The sequence below is a fragment of the Schistocerca nitens genome, chromosome 6 (assembly GCF_023898315.1).
Source record: "Schistocerca nitens isolate TAMUIC-IGC-003100 chromosome 6, iqSchNite1.1, whole genome shotgun sequence".
NCBI classification, from domain to species: Eukaryota; Metazoa; Arthropoda; class Insecta; order Orthoptera; family Acrididae; genus Schistocerca; species Schistocerca nitens.
In genome coordinates this window covers 389624450-389646923 of record NC_064619.1, presented here as the reverse complement: position 1 = coordinate 389646923, position 22474 = coordinate 389624450, and the positions used below count along the sequence as shown (strand labels likewise).

At 41.9% G+C, this 22474-nt stretch overlaps 2 protein-coding genes across 2 annotated transcripts in view; one reads left to right on the top strand and one right to left on the bottom strand.

Annotated features, from left to right (window-relative positions):
• LOC126263140 (ATP-dependent RNA helicase DHX30-like) overlaps window positions 1-13814 on the bottom strand; it is a 304491-nt gene extending 290677 nt beyond the window's left edge. Inside the window, exon 1 of the mRNA XM_049960170.1 lies at window positions 13628-13814. Within this exon, the coding sequence (XP_049816127.1) occupies window positions 13628-13775 (148 nt within the window). The 5' untranslated portion in view covers window positions 13776-13814. The remainder of the gene's footprint in view (window positions 1-13627) is intronic.
• Window positions 13815-14093: 279 nt separating this feature from the next.
• Window positions 14094-14911, top strand: LOC126263375 (uncharacterized). Its single transcript, XM_049960467.1, has 3 exons — window positions 14094-14429; window positions 14519-14637; window positions 14798-14911. The coding sequence occupies exons 1-3, from the start codon at window positions 14117-14119 to the stop codon at window positions 14909-14911; spliced, it is 546 nt and encodes a 181-aa protein (XP_049816424.1). The 5' UTR covers window positions 14094-14116.
• The last annotated feature ends 7563 nt before the right edge of the window (window positions 14912-22474 follow it).

Below are 22474 nucleotides of genomic sequence, written 5' to 3'. Positions count from 1 at the left end.
TACTCGAGGACAACATAATGGAAATGGAAGAAGATGTAGATGAAGATGAAATGGGAGATATGATACTGTGAGAATAGTTTGACAGAGCACTGAAAGACCCAAGTCTAAAGAAGGCAACAGGAGTAGAAAACATTCCAATAGAACTACTAACAGCCTTGGGTGAGCCAGCCCTAACAAAACTACCATCTGGTGAGCAAGATGTATGAGACAGGCGAAATACCCTCAGACGTCAAGAAGAATATAATAATTCCAATCCCAAAGAAAGCAGGTGTTGACAGATGTGAAAATTACTGAACTATCAGTTTAATAAGTCATGGCTGCAAAATACTAATGCAAATTCTTTACAGACAAATGGAATAACTAGCAGACACCGACCTCGGGGAAGATCACTTTGGATTCCGTAGAAATACTGGAACACTTGAGGTAATACTGACCCTACAACTTATCTTCAAAGATAGGTTAAGAAAGGCAAACCTACGTTTCTAGCATTTGAAGACTTAGAAAAAGCTTTTGACAATATAGACAGAAATCCTCTCTTTCAAATTCTGAGGGTGGCAGGGGTAAAATACAGGGAGCGAAAGGCTATTTACAATTTGTACAGAAACCAGATGGCAGTTGCAAGAGTTGAGGGGCATGAAAGGGAAGCAGTGGTTGGGAAGGGAGTGGGACAGGGTTGTAGCCTATCCCCGATGTTATTCAATCTGTATATTGAGCAAGCCCTGAAGGAAACAAAAGAAAAATTCGGAGTAGGAATTAAAATCCATGGAGAAGAAATAGAAACTTTGAAGATTGCCGATGACATTGTAATTCTGTCAGACACAGCAAAGGGCCTGGAAGAGCAGCTGAACGGAATGGACAGTGTCTTGAAAGGACAATATAAGATGAACATCAATAAAAGCAACATGAGGATAATGGAATTGCAGTCTTTCTCTGAGTATTCCACCGATAAATTCTTCTCGTGTTATCAACCGAGTGGTGGTGTCATCTTGTTGCAATGTTTCAATGAGTTTTGTACCCATCATCTTCTGGCGAAGTGTCGGGATGCTGTGTTCTGCATATCTATATAGCTTCCTGGCCGTCATCCACTACTGTATGCCAGTGCCAGCCAATCACGTTCCTCTGGAAGGGGGTACCGCATCGGTGGAGGTGGGGGCACCCACCATACAGTCGGTGTCGAGACCCGGTGGCTATCCAATCTGTCTGCGGACACCACTGCCTTCAGACTGAAGCGTTTCCGACATATTTTGTCAATTGTGGGATTCCACACTGCACTGAACTGAAAACCACTATCCCTGTTTACTAAATTGTTGTGCAGACATATCTCTACTGCCTCTTTCGAAACTGAGTCCCACAAACCATTGGCGCTGCACATCATCTAAGTTTTTTCGAATTCAAAGGTGTGTCCCTCAATAATGCTAAGTTCTGTTACCATGGACTTGTTTGTCTGTCCTAGTCGTATGTTCCTTATGTGTTCAGTACAGCACTGGGAGATATATCTTTGTGTGCGCCCCTGATATATTCCATCCCACATTCGCACTCAATACTGTAAATGCCCGTTGTCTGCAACTCCAGCTGGTCTTTGGTTGAGCCAAGTATATCTTTAAATTTTTTTGGTGTGCAAAAGATGGTCGTTATTTCATGCTTCTTTAATATTCTTGCAATCTTGGTTGTTGTTGGTCCAGCAAATAGCAGAAACGCCATGTTTTGCTTCGTCTTCTTCTGGTTTCTCCTCCCCCCTCTGGTCTGCATGCAAGGCGTGCCTTATTTGTGTCTCTGTGTAGCCGTTCTTTAAAAATCTCGCTGTCACAGATCAATCTGGCTCTTTGTACCAAGGTGTTCAGTACTGAGTTACGTTGTGCTGGATGGTGGCAGCTCCAAGCATTGAAATACAAGTCCATGTGCATCTTCTTCCTGTAGACCGAGTGTCCCAACATACCGTCCGGATTTTTCTTGATCAAAATATCCAAGAAGGGAAGGCAGCCATTCTCTTCTATGTCCGTGGTGAATTTGATGCTGTCATGTATGCCAGCGAGATGGCGTAAGAACTCTTAGTTTTTCCTTGCCTTGGGGCCACACTACAGAAGTGTCGTCTACGTATCTGTAGAACACCTTTGGTTTATGGCGGGCGGTGTTCAGTGCCACATCTTGAAAGTTGACAATACCTGGGGCCAGGGGGGAACCCATGGCAACACTATCTTTTTGTGCATAGAATTTCCTACAACATTTGAAGTACTTTGTGGTTAACACGAGATGAAAGAGTCTGAGTATGTCCTCATCGAGGTGATCTTCGAGTAGAGCTAAGGAATCATCCAGCGGCACCTGGGTGAAAAGAGAAGTGACATCAAAGCTGACTAGTAGATCCTTCTCGTCCAGGCATAACACTTTGAGCACCTTAACAAATTCGGTCGAGTTCTTGACATGGTGAGGGCAGTGACCCACGAGTGGTTTTAACAGCTGTGCTAGGTGCTTGGCTACACCATACATCGAAGAATTTATGGTGTTTGGTACAGGATGTAGTGGGACTTTCTCCTTATGGATCTTTGGGAGGATATACAGTCGTGGTGGAGCCGGTGCCCAGAGGGTAAAGCTTCCTGATGGTGTTTCTGTCAAGTCGTAAGCTGTTGAGGAGATAGATGGTCTTGTGTGTAACAGATGCAGTTGCGTCTTTCCCCACTTCTTTGTATGCTGGATCTTGTAGTAAGGTGTCTATCTTCTGTGAGTAATCTTCTGAGTTCAGTAGGACTGTCGCATTCCTTTTGTCTGCTGCTAAGACCACTATACCCTTGTCATCACAGAGGTTGAACAGTGCCAGGGAGACCAGCAGGGTACTAAAGAAAGCAAGAATACCAAAGAACAACATTACGGCAGAAGAGTGCAAAGCACTGTGCAAAATTCTCCCAGGTGGCTTCCTCTTTCATTCCTTACCTCCACTCCACATCCACCTACTACTTTGCATCTCTTCCTTTTCCTACTATCGAATTACAGTCTTCCACGAGTATTAAATATTTGTCTCCCTTCACTATCTGATTTATTTCTTTTACCTCATCATACATTTCTTCAATATCTTCGTCATCTGTGGAGCTAGTTGGCATATAAACTAGTACTACTGTGGTAGGCATTGGCTTCGTGTCTATCTTGGCTATAATAATGCGTTCACTAAGCTGTTTTTTATTTATTATTAAACATACTCCTGAATTACCCCTATTTGATTTTGTATTTGTAACTCTGTATTCACCTGGCCATAAGTTTTATTCTTCCTGCCACCAATCTTCACTAACTCCTACTATATCTAACCTTAACCTATCCATACCCCTTTTCAAATTTTCTAACCTACCTACCCGATTAAAGGATCTGACATTCAATGCCCCAATCCACAGATCGCCAGTATTTCTTTCTCCTAATAACGTCGTCCTGTGAATTCCTCGCCCAGAGATCCGAATGGGGGCTATTTTACCTCCGGAATATATTACCCAAGAGTACACCATCATCATTCAACAAAGCAGTAAAGCTGTGTGCCTTCGGGAAAAATTACAGCTGTTGTTTCCCCTTGCTTTCAGCTGTTGCAGAACCAGCACAGCAAGGCCATTTTGGTTAATGTTACAAGGCCAGATCAGTCAATCATCCTGACTGTTGCCCCTGCAAGTACTGTAAAGACTGCTGTACCTCTTCAGGAACCGCATGTATGTTTGGCCCCTAAACAGATCCCCCTCTGTTGTGGTTGCACCTACAGTAAGGCTATCTGTATACCTTCAACTTGCCAGACAAATAGCTTAACCTCTGCACTACAGTGCTGTTATGAATTTAATGTTACTTCGGAGGCTCTAGTCAATCAAGAGAAATCTCGATATTCTTTTTCATTGATTACTCATACATGAGGGCCCACCAGGGTTAATGGCTGCAAGGTCTGATACCTGGACTCTTTCCTACACCATCATTTACGTGGCTTCGAAAAGTCAGTCCCATTCCTGAGGACCTCTCCTTATTAGTACTTAAATATGAGAGGGGCACAGCTTTTTATGTTGCTTTGACTACCAACCAGCTGTCCATGCACTGGACAGACTTCCCCTCTACACCACACACTCTTGTTTGTGATCTAACAAAATGCTGCATGAAGCAAATATGAAAAAATCTTTAAAGTAACAGAACTAATGTATGTATAAAAAACAGTTCTCACTTATCAAGTTTAATGTTAAAGGTTAATATATGAAGACAGAAACTTATTCTCGAAAGAACAGTTGCTGTTGATGACCGTGCAGCTTTTCCATGGAATAAATGATGACTAACTGACAACCTCAGCTGCCAACAGGTGTTGATGTTATACCTCGATGTGGACAGTTGAAAATGTGTGCCCCGACCAGGACTCGAACCCGGGATCTCCTGCTTACATGGCAGACGCTCTATCCATCTGAGCCACCGAGGACACACATGAATAGCGCGACTGCAGGGACTTATCCCTTGCGCTTCCCGTGAGACTCACATTCCCAACTGTCTCTTACGGGAATCGCCAAAGCGTGTGTGAGTAATGAGTGGGTGGGCAAATGTCTATAAGGTACAATACATATGTAGAATTGTGGACAGTTGGGAATGTGAGTCTCACGGGAAGCGCAAGGGATAAGTCCCTGCAGTCGCGCTATTCATCTGTGTCCTCGGTGGCTCAGATGGATAGAGCGTCTGCCATGTAAGCAGGAGATCCTGGGTTCGAGTCCTGGTCGGGGCACACATTTTCAGCTGTCCACATCGAGGTATAACATCAACACCTGTCGGCAGCTGAGGTTGTCAGTTAGTCATCAGTTAAAGGTTAAATCCAGAGACCCTTCAGAAGCAACACTCTTCAGTTTTCCTTTTTCTCACATACACGTTGACTGTCAAATATTGACATGTTACTTCTTTTATAAAGTAATGAGATGTTTGAAGCTGATCTGTTCCAAAACATTTTTGTTTGGACAGATGATTTTAGCCACATTAAGCACGTATTTCTAGAACCCACTGTCCCAACTGACTTACTTTCTTTTGTAATGCTATACGCCACAAAAAACTATCATCTTCAATTAAACAATAACTTGATATGAGTTTCTCATCCACCTTTTCCAAAGTACACTGCAGTAGCCAGAATCAAACAATGGAAAATCTAGGATTGAATGTAACAATATTGTGAGAAGGAAAGTTGCTACTCACCACATAGCGGAGATGCTGAGTCGTAGATAGGCACAACAAAAAGATTTTCACAGTTAAAGCTTTCAGCCAGCGGCTTTCGTCAACAATAGATCCCAATACACACCCATCCATGCAAAACACACACACACACACACACACACACACACACACACACACACACACACGACTGCAGTCTCATGCAACTGAAACCACACTGCGAGCAGCAGTACCAGTGCATGATGGGAGTGGCAACTGGGTGGGGGAAAGGAGGAGGCTGGGGCGGGGGAATGGCGGGGGGTGGGGGTGGCAGACAGTGAAACTGCTGCAGGTTGGGCAGCGGGCAGGGGATAGGTGGGGAGAGGGAGAGTAGTGGAAAAGGAGAGAAATAAATTTAAGAAAATAAAATAAAAAGACTGGATGTGGTGATGGATGATGGCTGTGTAGAGCTGGAATGGAAGCAGGGAAGGGACTGGATGGGTGAAGACAGCGACTAATGAAGGTTGAGGCCAGGAGGGTTACAGGAACATAGGATGTATTGCATGGAAAGTTCCCACCTGCGCAGTTCAGAAAAGCTGGTGTTGGTGGGAAGGATTCGTATGGCACAGGCTGTGAAGCAGCCATTGAGATGAGGGATATCATGTTTGGCAGTGTGTTCAGCAACAGAGTAGACAACATGTTTTTTGGCCACAGTTTGTTGGTGGCCATTCATGCGGACAGACAGCTTGTTGGATGTCATGCCTACATAGAATGCAGCACAGTGGTGGCAGCTTAGCTTTTAGACCACATGACTGGTTTCACAGGTATCCCTGCCTTTGATGGGATAGGTGATGTCAGTGACCGGACTGGAGTAGGTGGTGGTAGGAGGATGTATGGGACATGTCTTGCATCTAGGTCTATTACAGGGGTATGAGCCATGAGGTAAGGGATTGGGAGCAAGGGTTGTGTAAGGATGGGTGAGTATATTGTGTAGGTTTGGTGGTCAGCGGAATTCCCATGTGGGAGGGGTGGGAAGGATAGGGGCAGGACATTTCTCATTTCGGAGCACAACAACAGGTAATTGAAACCCTAGCAAAGAACGTAATTTAGTTGCTCAAGTCCTGGGGGGTACTGAATTACGAGGGGAATGCTCCTCAGTGGCTGGACGTTGGGGCTTTTGGAAGTGGTGGGAGACTGGAAATATAAGGCACGGCATATTTGTTTTTGTACACAGTTGGGAGGATAATTATCGTCAATGAAGGCTTCAGCGAGACCCTCGTCACTGCACATGCAACGACAACGGGTGGTCAAGCTGCACGGAAGGGTATAGAACGGGTGGCAGCTGTCTAAGTGGAGGTATTGCTGATGGTCAGTAGATGTGATATAGACGGAGGTACTGATGTAGCGATCTTCAAGGTGGTGGTCAACATCTAGGAAGGTGGCTTGTTGGGTTGAGTAGGACCAGGTGAAGCAAATGGAGGATAAGTTGTTGAGGTTCTGGAGGAATATGGATAGGGAGTCATCACCTTCGATCCAGATAGCAAAAATCTCAATCAATGAATCTGAACCAGGTAGGGGGTTTAAGATTCTGGGTACTTAGAAAGGATTCCTCTAGATGGCTCGTGCCATGCAACGAATTGACGCACAGTGCAGGGAATGGCAATTGAATCTCAATGTAGACAAGTGTAATGTGCTGCGAATACATAGAAAGAAAGATCCTTTATCATTTAGCTACAATACAGCAGGTCAGCAACTGAAAGCAGTTAATTCCATAAATTATCTGGGAGTAGGCATTAGGAGTGATTTAAAATGGAATGATCATATAAAGTTGATTGTCGGTAAAGCAGATGCCAGACAGATTCATTGTAAGTATCCTAAGGAAATGCAATCCGAAAACAAAGGAAGTAGTTTATAGTACACTTGTTTGCCCACTGCTTGAATATTGCTCACCAGTGTGGGATCCGTACCAGATAGGGTTGATAGAAGAGATAGAGAAGATCCAACGGAGAGCAGTGCACTTCGTTACAAGATCATTTAGTAATCGCGAAAGCGTTACGGAGATGATAGATAAACTCCAGTGGAAGACTCTGCAGGAGAGACACTCAGTAGCTCGGTACGGGCTTTTGTTAAAGTTTCGAGAACATACCTTCACCAAGGAGTCAAGCTGTATATTGCTCCCGCCTACGTATATCTCACGAAGAGACCATGAGGATAAAATCAGAGAGATTAGAGCCCACACAGACGCATACCGACAATCTTTCTTTCCATAAACAATACGAGACTGGAATAGAAGGGAGAATCGATAGAGGTACTCAAAGTACCCTCCGCCACACACCGTCAGGTGACTTGCGGATTATGGATTTAGATGTAGAAATAGGTTGGCATAGGATGGTGCCATGCGGATGCCCATAGCCGTACCCTGGATTTGTTTGTAGGTAATGCTTTCGAAGGAGAAGTAATTGAGGGTGAGGATATAGTTGGTCATGGCAACTATAAAGGAGTTTGGTTTCGAATCTGTCGGGTGTTGGGAAAACTATTGTTCAATAGCAGCAAGGCCATGGGCATTACGAATGTTAGTGTACATGGAGGTGGCATCAATAGTGACGAGCAGGGCACCGTGTGGTAAAGGGACAGGAACTATGGAATGGAGGAAATGGTTGGTATCTTTTATATAGGAGGGTAGTTTCTGGGTAACAGGTTGAAGGTGTTGGTCTACGAGAGCAGAGATTCTCTCAATGGGGGCACAGTAACTGGCCACAATGGGACGTCCTGAGTGGTTAGGTTTATGGACTTTAGGAAGCATGTAGAAGGTAGGAGTGCAGGGAGTGGTAAGGGTGAGTACAGAGATAGACTCCAAGGAGAGATTCTGGGATGGGGCTAAGGGTTTGGGTAGTGACTGAATATTCAGTTGGATTACTGGAATGATGTCATTCTGGCAACGTTTGTAAGTGGAAGTATCCGACAACTGGCAGAGTCCTTCAGCCAGGTAATCCTTGTGGTTCAGAACAACAGTGGTGTAGCCTTTGTCCGCAGGCAGGATTAAAATGTCAGAATCAGTTTTTAGGTGGTGGACTGTGGTTCTTTCTGTGGATGTAAGGTTAGCCAGCATGTTGAGGGATTTGGGGAATGATGGTGAGGCACAGTTTGAGGTTAAGAAACTCTGTATAGTTAACAGGGTTGGTTTGGTGGCAGTGGGGGTGGATCACGGTTGGTTGAAGGCGTGAACTGAGTTAGGCAAGGTTCAATATTGGTCTTTGGTTGAGTCTTATTGGTAGGGGTGGCGGCGAAAAATTGTTTCTACTGTAGGGACTGGGAGAAGGAGAGAAGGTCTTTATTAAGTCCTGCATGACTGAATATGAGAGTGGGAAAATGGTGAGGCCTTTGGAAAGGATTGATATTTCTGTGGGGCTAAGGCTTTTGGAGGAAAGGTTCACGACTGTGTGTTGCAGGTCTATTGAGGTTCTGGATTCTGTGTGGTGGTGGGAGGGAGTTTTGGAGGATGGGGTAGGTGTAGAAGGTCTGCGGGGCAGGGTTTGTCAGCTATGAGGGGGCATGAGGGAGGTTTGGAGGTTGTAGAGGTGGTGGACAGTGGCACTCCAAGGCAGGAGTAGGAAGTGAGAAGGATGGAGAGCTTTTTGGGGTGGCGTTATGTATGTTGCTCAAGTTCCTGCAGGGAAAGAGTTTCAATGTATGTTGTTGGTACCAGAAATTTGGGATTGCATAGCAGGAGAATCTTGTGGATGGAGAGAGGATACTACAAGGAGGTTTGGGCTTGGTTGATATGGTTTTGCAGGACTATGTTGGCGAGTGCTAAGGACTGGCAGAATTTGAACGGGAGGTCATTGTGGAAGGAGGGGTGGCAGCCAGTGATGGGTAATTTGATGGTAAGGCCATTAGAGGGGATTCCATGAGCCAAGCAACAACAGAGGAACAGTACGCATGACTGGGATCTGGCTAGGGATAAGGAGACTTTTCTGTATTGCTGCAGATGGAAGGAGCAAGGATCATTGGTGGTAGAAAAATGCGAAAAAATATGTAAATAATGTAAAATAATGTCTGCAAAATTTTGCAAAAACACACCCAAATACATGTGAAAATATATGAAAGGGATGAAATGGATGCAAAAGGGGGAACAAGATAAAATTTGAGGGAGGGAGTCGATGATAGCGAAAAGCTAAAACTCGCTAAAATTGGCGAGAAGTCACAAGGATCAAAGTAAAGAATAACTGATAGAAAATAAAAAATAAATATAATATTACTGTAGTTGGTAGGTCTGAGGGTGAATAAGTGTGAAGAAGGGGGATGGTAGATGTGACTGGATGGTGGAATTAGTGGGTGCGAACTGAGATAGAATGGAGAAAGTGTCGGGTGTGGGGAGGGGTTTGTAGGATGAGATACAATATTGTGTGGCACTAGAATGGTGCAGGAGTAAACATGCAAAAATACGTGAAATGATACAGGGAGAATGATCAATTTGAAAGTTTAGGATTAATTATATTGGCAGGAGTAATGTGGGACACAAGATGCTGCACTAACAATCAGCGTGATTTTGTAGCCATCTGTAGTGTGTGGCCGAGACGGTTGATACAGTGTGGCTCACAAGTAGAGCAAGCACTGCAGTTTGTAAGGCAACAAGAGAAAGAGGATGAACATTGAGTATAGTGGAGCAAAAGAAAATAGTAACAAACGAGAAAATCACTGGATTAGAATTGAAGAAAAGCCGTCAGACAAGAATCAAACAATGGAAAATCCAGGATGGAATGCAACAATATTCTGAGAAGGAAAGTTGCTACTCACCATATAGTGGATTGCTGGGTCGCAGATAGGCACAACAAAAAGATTTCCATACTTTGAGCTTTTGGCCATTGGCCTTTGTCAACCCTCTCACCACCACCTACTCCAGTCCAGTTACTGACATGATCTACAAGCTAAGCTGCAACCACTGTGCTGAATTCTATGTAGGCACGACAACCAACAAGCTGTATGTCCACATGAATGGCCACCAACAAACTGTGGCCAAGAAACAAGTGGATCACCCTGTTGCTGAACACGCTGCCAAACATAGCAACCTTCATTTTAACGACTGCTTCACAGCCTGTGCCATATGGATCCTTCCCACCAACACCAGCTTTTCTGAAATGCACAGGTGAGAACTTTCCCTGCAATAAATCCTACATTCCTGTAACCCTCCTGGCCTCAACCTTCGTTAGTCACTGTCCTCACCCATCCAGTCCCTTCCGTTCTCCCATTCCAGCACTACACAGCCATCATTCCAGTCTTTTTTATTTATTTATTTTATTTTGTTTTATTATTTTTTATCTATTTCTCTCCTTATCCGCTACTTTGCCCCCCACTCCCTCCTGCTCACCACCCAACCTGGAGCACTTCACTGTCTGCTATCCCCACCATACTATCCCTCCCACTCCACACCCTACCCTCCTCCCTTTCCCCCACCCAGTCGCCACTCCCACCATGCACTTGTGCTGCTGCTTGCAGTGCAGTTTCAGTTGCCTGAGACTGCAGTCATGCGTAGGTGCGTGTGTGGCCAAAAGCTTTAAGTATGAAAATCTTTTTGTTGTGCCTATCTGTGACTCAGCATCTTCGCTATATGGTTAGTAGGAACTTCCCTTCTCATACTATTGCAGTATCCAGAATGCTTCTTGTAAAAATTCAACATAGTGCTCTTTGAAAATTGATGTCAAGATAGCAAATTAAGCAAACTACTTCATCAGCAAAGTCTTATGTCTAAAAGAAATGACTTCCATCAATTTTCAACATTCCCTGACCATTTTCCTCCTTTAACTTCCATCATGTTTAAATGTTACAGTAACAATACAACGCAGGAAAACTGACCTATTATGCACACAGGCACCATACAACTGAACAGCTGAAATGACTATACAAAATGTGAGGGCAACCACCACAACATTAAACACACGAGCAACAGTACTGTGTTCTTATTTAATTTGTCTTTATAACAGTGTCGGGGATTCCCGGAGACTGTGACACCAAACATCTGCCTTGACCAACAATGTCACCATGCCAAGAACCCCTTATTTTGAGAGTGTCCAACATGACCACCAAAACATCAATCTTAACACCCGCAAAAATGTAAACACCACTTGAACCATTTCAGCAACTAAACCCAATGAAATCAGTAGGACAACCACAGGAAAGAGTTAGTTTTTCGTGGCAGAGGGCAAACTAGGAATTCAATAATACAATAACACAATTTGAAGTGCACTCTCTAAAAACCAAAACACTTGAAACTGATAAATAATAAAACATAACACAATCTTACAAAACACACGATATCCCGAACTGCAGTTAACCCACATAGCTCAACCCTAGACCAGGATATCAATAAACTCCTACATAACCAATCCAAGGCCACGATACCAATTAACACTCCTCCTGCCACCCCCCCCCACCCCTCCATAGCTACAAAATCTGGTACCCCCAATTTCCACAGAAGCTGTACAGCTCAAACCTAGACAAGTACACCAATAAAATAATCCCTACAGAACACCACCTCTTCAAAACAACACACCCTCTACAACAACATTTCACTTCCACTCCAAAACAAACACACCACAGCTCAATGATGTCACACAACACATCATGGTACAACAAAGTACACCCCAGTGTTGTGAACAAAACATGAAAAAAGAAATCAGTGTTTGCTCATGTAACGAAGAGCAAGCTTTATGAAAGCATACAATCAACTACCATGATAGTGTTCACAGCTATTATGGGGAGTTATAGAAACAGATACACTCCAGAATCCATAGGCGGGGGTGATCCAAATGCAACAGTCAGCTGGAACAGACCTAAAAGTGATAGTTTGACCAACCACTGTCTATAGACATACTTGAAAAGAACTTGTCCACCTGAACCTCACATTGCGAAACACTGTCTGTATCATATTTTTATGCTTTCTGAAATGAAGCAGCAATTATCAAGGGACACTTCAACAGTGTATTTACTCTTATCAGAGGTCTTGGTAACAAAACAGAAAAACTTCCAACACTACAATGTTTGGAGATTAACTAGCCTACTGCAGGAACGAATTCTCAGATTATGCCAAAAATCTGATTCCATGTTTACACAAATGCGAAGAGCGCTACATATAAAAATCTGAGAATATGACATCTTCTTGAAGTGAAAGAAACTATTGCCAGTAATGTTTTTCACAATACAGTTCTTGTAATCTGTAACTCAAAAAAGCTCTAAAGCCATAGCACTCACCACCACCACCACCACCACCACCACCACCACCACCACCACCACCAATGAATCCTGTGAGGCCAATGTAAAACCGTAATACAATCATGATGTAACAGCAGTTGTCATATTTGAGTGGTTGCTGTGGCTAAGACACATTTCTTACACTACATATACAAGGAAAAATGGTAGTTCATTCTTGATATCCTGCTTGCACCGAATCCTCACTACACACCTCCTCAACCACTGAATAATGATACACAAAGTGAGGCTATCAATTTTCTGTATATTTTGTAAGTACCTCAAAACTAACATTCAATATTTTTAAATGATTCATATTACATTCCATCCATCTAACTACAAAATGACCAGATGGGATGTAATTATCAACAAAGCACACCAACAGGAGGATTTCTTCATATTCTAATTAGGTGAATATTACAATCAATACTATACAATAAGGGCACGACACAGTGAGACACACAGAAAAAAAAAATGACGACTAGCTGTCAGTACTGTCAAAATTTAACATCGTATATAAACCATAAGCACAGGCACAATGACAGCACAGTGAAGAAGAAACATGTCTCAGTGAATGGAAAGATCTTGCTATTCACATCTACTGTCTTCGCCAACTCCAACCGAAATGGATAGCTTGTTGTATTGCACCATTACCTCCACCTCCTCTCCCCCACCGCCGCCCGCCCCCCCTCCTCTCTCTCTCCAGTCTTGGTTATGGTGACAGACTGGGCTTAGCATAGTCACAAGTCTAGAACAGGTTAAAAGGTGACAATTTGGTGTAAGCTTACTTACCACTGCAAACACCCCCTCCCCCATCTTACTTGTGGTGACAGACTGATCTGTGGCTCAGGCAGAGCTCTAGCTTACTTTGAAAGGTGAGAGTTGGGGAAGCCAACGAATGTGAAGGCCAAATAAAAGGTCATGGTGACAAATTCACCGGTAGCGAGGCCTAATGTTTTCGTATGCGCCACACTGAAAAACTAAGTAGCTCGTACACCAACTGCCGAAACTACAAGTGGCAGTCCAATACGTAACTTTTACGACAAAATTATCACCTATGAACTTAACCTGGATCTCTGACTACGCTACAGATTGGACTCTCATCACAGCTAGGGTTTCAGGCGGAAGTCCACCACCACACCCTAGCCTAAATTATTTGTACACAAAACGGGCTTAATAAAACACAATTTAGTTCGACAACTTCGAGTGCAGAAAGATTTATGTAATTAAGTTTACAAGTCAATTTCCACACCTTGTTTATCTTTTGATACTTCTTTACCATCCACCGAATTGCAATGGCAAGCGGAAAAACGAAGTTGCCTGGACATTATTGTCACAGTCCTTAAGCTCCAACAACTGTCAACTGATTGAAACACCCTGCTACACATTAAACCACTCATTTCACTTTATGTTCCCTCTCCCTGATTTAAATGCCTCTATACACAACACACTACTATCTTTGAATTGAAGCATTGAGTAGAAAGATCTCTGGAATGGCCCATAGATATCTACTTTAGAGTCAGTGAGCACAATCGCTTAAGCTGGGTTTACACTAGCAAGTCGCTTGCAGAAATTATTGCTGCAAGTTATTACGATCCGCTTGCGGCTGTGTTTACACCACAACGCAAGAATTAAGCAAGATTCTTCCGCAAGTTCTTTGGCAAGAAACTTGCGTCAACAAGTTGCAGATACTGTTTACATATGCTTTCAGTACCACTACGAGTGTCTGCCGAAGTATAAAATGACAAGTAGGCGTGTGAGATATGCTGCAGCTCTTGTAATTGTAATGAAAAACGTGAAAAAGAAAAAGAGAAGTATTTGGGTTAGAGAATGGATAATGAGAAGATCGCAATATGGTGCCTATAATAACCTTTTGCAAGAACTTAGTATCGAGAGCATGGATACGTTTGAAAACTTTTGCAGAATGTCCTCAAATGATCTGGAGTGTTTGTTGACATTAATAGCGCCCGTCATATCAAAACGAGACACAAAGTTCCGTACTGCTATTTCAGCAAAGGAACGTTTGCTTGTCACTCTACGATTTATAGCTACAGGTGAGCTACAAATAAAATAGGCCTTTTCGTTTATTTGTGTGAAACATAGAACGAAAACAAGTTTAAATTTTGAAATCTTTTCTTTGTAGGAGACTCATACAAGTCCCTGATGTACTTGTTTCGTATTCCGGTCAGCACGATTTCTCTGATCGTACCTGACGTATGTAGAGCCATTTTTGACGTATTGAAAAGGGAAAATTATTTGAAGGTATGTGAAAACACAACAATGAAAATAAATTTTTATTGAAATAAACTGCATTTTACAGAATGATATACTTATAAAATATTTTTTTTCTAATGCTCATAAAATGGATAGTGACTAGCTAATTAAATAGAACATGTAATAATTACACATCATCTGTTTCTAGACTCCTGAAACAACAAGCGAGTGGATGCAGGTGGCAAAGGGGTTTGAAGAGAACTGGAACTGTTTTCTACAGCGGAACTCGATTCCTTGGGACCGTTGTACAATCTCGGGATGAATCCACGGATTGTTAACCAAGGAATAGGCTATAAGCACAGGTTAACTTGAAGTGCGCGTTGTACGACGACATTTTATTCCCCGGTTTTTTAACTCAAGTTCACACACGCAATTATTGTGGTGCCACTGTTTGTGACTTTCTGTAGTAGCATCGTCAGCTACCGTTCACACAGGACGCCACAAACTCTAAGCATCAGCTGCATAGCTTTCAATATAGCATCAACTGAAATCATATGGGCGGCTATGAATGTTATATTACAGGTTATGGACTTAGAGCTGTCACAAGATTAAATAGAAAGAATACGCAAATGCTCGATTCGAAAACAGATTTCGCACAGGGATAAATCAAGGGAAACAAACAAATTTATAAAATAAATAGCACTCAGAGCCGAAAACGCTGTCTGCAGTGACAAACTAACCAAAAACTGGCATGTAAATATCATCTCTAGACACGTCACTCATACAAGATTCTAAAATCTTATCGTATTCATTGATATAAGCATTTCGAACAACTAATTTTTAGTTTAACGCTTGCCAAATTACACTCTGGAGCTATTTCCTGCATATAATCCACAATTTATACAATGCTTAGTCTAACAATTTGCGTAGTTTATACGACTCGCTTTTGTGGTTAAATGTATTAAGTTTATTTATTTAGTCCTTCGTGGAACACGTCATTGGCTTGCAAATATTGCCCCCCCCCCCCCCTCTACACACACTGTGGTTCAAATGGCTCTGAGCACTATGGGACTTAACATCTGAGGTCATCAGTCCCCTAGAACTTAGAACTACTTAAACCTAACTAACCTAAGCACATCACAAACATCCATGCCCGAGGCAGGATTCGAACCTGCGACCGTAGCGGTCGCGCGGTTCCAGACTGAAGCGCCTCGAACCGCTCGGCCACCCCGGCCGGCACACACACTGTGTTCTTGTACTTCTAGAAGCTGCGACAATAAGGCTGCCGGCTATTGTTTTTACTTTTTTCACAAATAAAATAGAAACGCATTGAAATCAATTGGAGTACATCAGCTGCTGCACGCTAACTGCCACAGAATACTCGTGTTTCTCAACATTGCCAGGGAGCAGTGGTTGCAGGAAAGGGGCACAACATAGTACAACCAAGCTGAGATTATTGTAGTGTGACAAAAGTTGTATCTCTTCAGTTGCGCCACTAAAAATTGGGAATTCACACATGCAACTGCAGTACGTCCCTAACTTTGGCAGTACTTTTGTTGCGCAAGTGAACAGGGCTTTATTTCAGAAACAGTGTTCACCTCCAGCTGGTTGGTTGTTTTGGGGGAGGGGACCAAACTGCGAGTTCATCGGTCCCATCAGATTAGGGAAGGGTGGGGAAGGAAGTTAGCAGTGCTCTTTCAAAGAAACCATCCCATCATTTGCCTGAAGCAATTTAGTGAAATCATGGGAAACCTAAATAAGGACGGCTAGACTTGGGTTTGAACCGTCATTCTCCTGAATGCGAGTCCAGTGTGCTAACCACTGCGCCACCTCGCTCAGTCACCTCCAGTTAAGTTGGCAACAACTGAAGAGCTCTCTGGGTATTTTCGTGTCCGTCATTTCATATCCACTTAACTGTCATGCATGGAGCAGAAATATTTCTATTCTACACCATCGTATGCAGAAATGGCGTGTCGAACATGAGTGATAAGCGTTACAGATCGCAAAGCTATACGCTTGAGGACACTGTGAGGCTGGTAGATACTCCAAATGAGTTCAAAAGTCTAGTAGAAAACGCGAAATCGCCGGAGCATTATTCAATGAAAATATTAGTGCAAAACATTTAACTAAAGTGGTAGGGTACTTACAAGTGTAACAATATAATAATCCATCTTGAAATTAGTTAAGGGGTCTGGTGTTTGTTGTTGGATCGGTAAGAGATCCTTCTAGATTTCCACATAAAGTATGGGAAAAAATATGCAACAGTTTTCTTTCACAAACAACATCGTGTAGATCGACAAAGTAGCTACAACCGATGTACGATTGTTATTATTATTTAAGGAAAGAAACACATAAATATTTTGCCTAGAAAAGGTAGTAGAGGCTACAGATTGTTGGTGCTCCATACATGTAATGTAAGTTACAAATTCTGTAAAATGAAATACACAACTTGATACAGTTGTCAACAGAGGTAGGTATAGTCAGTTCGATTCAGATGCTACATTTCTACACACGATAGTATTCTATCAAATGTATCTGTATGGTAGATAGTGAATTCTATTATTCCATTAAACTAAGTTGACACTTCTTGCTGTGGCTGATAGGAATGACTACAAGTGAGAAATGTCTTTTCATTCACTTACAGCAGCCACCATGCCAAGTGTCAACCTAGTTTGCTGGAGAAGTAAGAAGATGCATAACGTAGAAGAAACTGCAATCTACATTGTGAAATGGTTGTTTTTTCACTCTCTCAAACAAACAGTGACAACACAGACATCATGGAGATTGATTTGACGGAAAATTCTGAGGGGTGTTACTGGCTAGCTTGCTGTTGTATTTACATCTTAGAATGATTAATTAATTGCAGCAGCAATGGGCGTTCTACAGAAAATACGACTGCTGAATTATTGAACACTATTTGTGCATCCGCTTTCGCAATTCTTGGGCATATATACATCCTATTTCTATGACGTGGTGATAATTAATTATATTGAGTGTATATATGAAGAATAATTTACAATAAACAACAATTATCTTTTTTTTATAATCCTGGGGTAGAAATGTACCTATGGCACATATGAAACTGAATGCTGTTATTATTGTATCTCACTATTTACGTTCGAGGAACAGTAACTATTTCATACATAATTTTGGCTTGTGCTATCATTTCTAACAGCTGCATGTAATCTGTGAGGGAAGGGGAAGGAACTGAACGTTGTAATATTAGTAATTTTCGCCTCACAAACATTAATATACGCTCAATAGTAAACGCCTGATGGCCTAAAGTTATCGAACAATTGTAAAGTAAAAGAAATGAACCATCGCATAGCAGCGACAGAATCTATTATTCTTTATCTTTGCCGTTCTTGCGCGGTGCCTGTAAATCTCTATGTACATGTATCGATTAATGGTATAAAAAAGAATTCTGTTGTTTCAAGACAAATGAGGCTTTTGGCGCCTCACCTTTTACTGTTTGTATTCTATGACAGGCGGACGCGGACTTGCTGTGTTCCGCAACAGTATTTATATTCTGTGTGAAAATATTGAGTGAATATGCTAAATGTTATGTTTTTTTCAATCAGAAAACATGTACTTTCTTGTAACTGATTACGAACATACAGCATCAAGAGGACATTTTGACTGTTATATATAAAGTATTTAACCACAATGGTCATCTATTGTAATTTAATATGAAAAGGTACGTAGCATTAAAAACAAAGGTGTGTTACAGATAAGAGAGCTTATTTTAGTAAGTTAACCTTGATGATTTCCATCTCCTCATTTACTTGAATTATAATTATTTTGTGTTACTTCATCACCAGAAATTATGATCACGCTGATGGGCCGAACGCAGCATGAGGCAGAAGGAAAATTATCGTTATCCTATTATTTCTGAACCAACTTTTTTGTGTAGTGTTGCATTTCTTTTAAAGTCTATAAATCTTCTGGTCCCTTAGTGTTGATCCGGGTATGACTACATTGCGACTATAAAAATGCACAGAAATGATAATGTTTCTTCCGAACGATCTCAAATATATATATATATATATATATATATATATATATATATATATATATATATATATATATATATATATATATATATATATATATATATATCAATATGCTGCTCTTATTCAGGTATTTAATGGTCAAAGTATGTTATTATAATAGCGTAATCAATCCCTGATTCTGTTGCCAAGTGGCCCACCAAAATATTCACTTTTTCGACATTAAAAAAAAGTAACAATCCTTTTTATTTTCGTCCCCCAAGAGCGATGCTACAACGTGTGACCCATTCACTGTGTTCTGCTTTCTTTTTTACAGTGATCTCAACGTAGAACAGTCAGTTTTGTTTTCAGAATAAAAATACCTGTTTTCAAATGTGAAAGAATTAGCAGAGTTGCAGAAGTGCTGTTTCAAAAGTAGCTTGACAGAAACCAGAGAACAAGTGATTTCAGAATAAAAATATATTCATCCTTATAAATTTGTTTATTTTATTTACATTTAATTACATCAGAGAAATGAAAAAAATTAAAGAAAACTGTCTCTTGTGCAGGTTGTCCAGTATCATACACATCCTTTCAATAATCCTGCTGGCTGTTCTCTTGCTAATATCAATGAAGTCTCCAATGGACAGAAGGAAATTACTAGAGGCAAAATATTTGGTGTCCATAGTAGCTGGTTCATAGATGGAACGAAGTCATTTCTGAAAGAAAGAAAAGAGTTACATGAGACGATTCAAACAAAATTAAAAAACGTAACTTGCAAGCTACTCCATCCATTGTTATCATTATGTAGATTCAATAACTAAAGATTTCTGTTAGCTGAATGATAATTACATATGTTCTTATAACATGAAGGTAACAACTTCTTTATGGTGAATATAGATTTGGTTATGTGGATAATACTAATAACTGAGAAATGCAACAGCTATCTGCTTTAGCTTTCTTAAAAGAAACTGACTTTCTTGTTAATTTTACTGTGTTAAACGTAGCTTGAGTAAGCATAAATAATTTACGTGTTTATGGGAATAATGCTAGGTAGCGGTCTATTTTGTTGCTCTAAAGCATTAACTAAAAGGTGGAAAATTGTGGTCCCAAGGGACATAAGGGTGAACAATATTTTCTGGTATATGCTTCGCTAATATTAGTCTTAGTCGTAGGAAAGGGGAATTTTGTTAAAATTCAGTAAAGGCACAGTTGGGCGATGAAGTCTGGGGCCGCTAGCAGTGTGTGGTAATAGTCGGCAGCCAGTAGACCAGGCAGAGCTGCAGTGGCGATATTGCACATACGATTTGTTTGGACTGGAGCAACAGCGAGGCAGGCTACTGCAGCGTTGCTTTAAGTTATTGCATTGTATGAGGAGAGGCAGTAGGCAACAACTGGGAGTGGCGATGTGTAAGTGGCTGATGTATGGGAATAAACCCCTGCCATAGTTACTGTCTCTCGCTGACACTACATCAGAAGCAAAGGGAAAAGCTGTATAAATAGTCAGGCACTTTTAGCTTGAGGGGTGTACCAGGTCAGTCGAGAGTCGGGTCCGACCTGTGCTGGTCTACGTTCATAGGGGCCACTCTGGCAGTGATGTTGTAAATATTCTGTGTGAACCTGCACTTCGTTTCTATGTAGTTGTTTGGGCTGTATTCCGCCTCCGGGGACACAACACTGGGGCAGGGCGGAATGGCAGCCGGGTATTTGGAGACTGCATGGTCTGCTTGAAGGAGGGCAGTGACAGCAGTCTGCAGTGGGTCCAGGACACGCCACATCTGCTTCCCACCTGGTGTACTGGGATCCGGGCAAGGCGTACGCTGCGGGAGGCGTGGCAGCGTTGCAACAGCGCCGGAGATGGCAGTGGATGTTGTCATCCACCAAGCACCACTAGCAGCAAGTTGCAGCACCGCATCCAGGAGGGTGCGGTTTCGAGTCCGGTCCTGTCCTGGGAGCAGCAGCGGCCGAGGGCCACGGGTGACCAGTACAACCACCATCATCCCATGGTTAGACAGAGCAGGCCAAACGGGGCGGAGGGCAGCGAGGACCAGGAACTGTAGCAGTCTCTGGAATCGCTGGTAGCTACGAGGCCCAAGATGCGACTCATCGTCGGGCGGCGACTGGGGAGAGCGCGGCCGGCTTCTAGCTTAGCAGCTTGATGAAGACAATAGTGGTGTCGGCATACCAGGAGTTGCTGAGTTGGCTGGACTCGCGGAACAGTGCGCGGGCGGCGTGCCAACATTATGCTCCTGTAAACTAGCTCTATCACTCTGCACTGCCCCTTGACGCTATTGAACTTGTTCAGCGTCCTGACGCGAAACGGCGTGGTGGGCCCAGGCTTCACCTTCGCCAACTGGAGTCCCATGTTCAACCATTGATGGGTCGTAACATATAGATGTGGCTGAGTGGACTCAGGACATTAGTGTGCCATCAAACGTTTTTTTCATTAAACAATCCTAATAAGATATTTCAATTTAAGTTACCATAAACTAGCTACAATTTTATGTAAAGGAGGACACTGAAAAAACTTGATATTCAAGGAAAGTTAACAACATAACATTCCAGGCACTCCTTCAACATGCTACATCTATGCAGATTCAATAACCAGATTCCTGTTCTGCTCTTATAACATATGTATATAGCTACTATTTTATGACAAAAATGTGTGGCTTATGTGGCTAACACTTATAACTAAGAAACACAACAATTATGTTCTATTGTGGGGCAAGCATCACTTTAACAAAAAAGAAAAATGCTAACTTTTCTCTTAATCTTGCTATGTTAAACCGAGTAAGCACAATCAATTCACCGGCTTCAATGGATAATGATATGTGGGAGACAATGTTGTTGTCCTGAAGCATTAATAAGCCTACGATCCAAATATTTTCACTAAAAGGCGGAAATTAGTCCTGGCACTGTTGTGGTGTTTCTAAAAAGGGGCATTCCTAATAGAAAAGAAAGTTGAACAATATTTTCTGGTATTGACGTAATGCGGCTGAGTGAAACTGGGACACTACACGAAAAAATGAAAGTTTTATGTATAACAGAAAGAGCTGTTAAGTCAAACAGTGCATATAACTGGTGCGATTTTTGGATTTGGTTAAGTGTATTATGGCACTGTCAACCAAATATAACGAAACAGTTCTTTCCAATACTACAGCAATTTTAACATACACCAGGTAAACAAGGCCATTTTTCCAAGAATGGTCATTTTAATGTGCCTGATTTACACAAATAAGTACTGAAATCAAATACATATCACTACAAATAAACGGTATTATTTACGAAAACAGATAAATAGTCTCACCTGTCCATCATATGTTCCAGTTTCTAACGTACAATATTGAAAAGATGAAGTACGGTTTCCTTTGATAAGCTAAATCTAATTATAAATTCGAAATCTGCGTCATCTCACTTTCTTCTCCTTCCTCCTTCTCATGAACAGTTCAGCCAAAATCTCTTCATCGCTGTCTCCATCTGTCACTATTCCTGTCATATTGAAAACTTATTCCCCAGTTAAGCTCGCTAACCAGCCAGAAATCGGGTTTGATGTTATTCTGAGCTGTAAAACATGTGCCTCACGCTATTCCGAGAACAGAGCTTGACTAGCTGCTAACTGGAGATTACACAACCAGCCCTAAGGAATCTGGAGTTTACTGGATACTGCATTGTGGAGTTAAGATCCACCTACATCACATTATTTTCAATTCAATAAACTTTACCAACAGCCATAGACTTTAGGTCATTTTATTTTATTTGAAACACAACCAGTTTCGGCAATTCATTTTGCCATCTTCAAGCGCCTGCATAATGAAGGAGTATACATGTAGTAATATAAGGGTGTACAAATAAAGTTTAAAAGTGACAGGTAATCAAAATGCCGCTTACACTTAAAA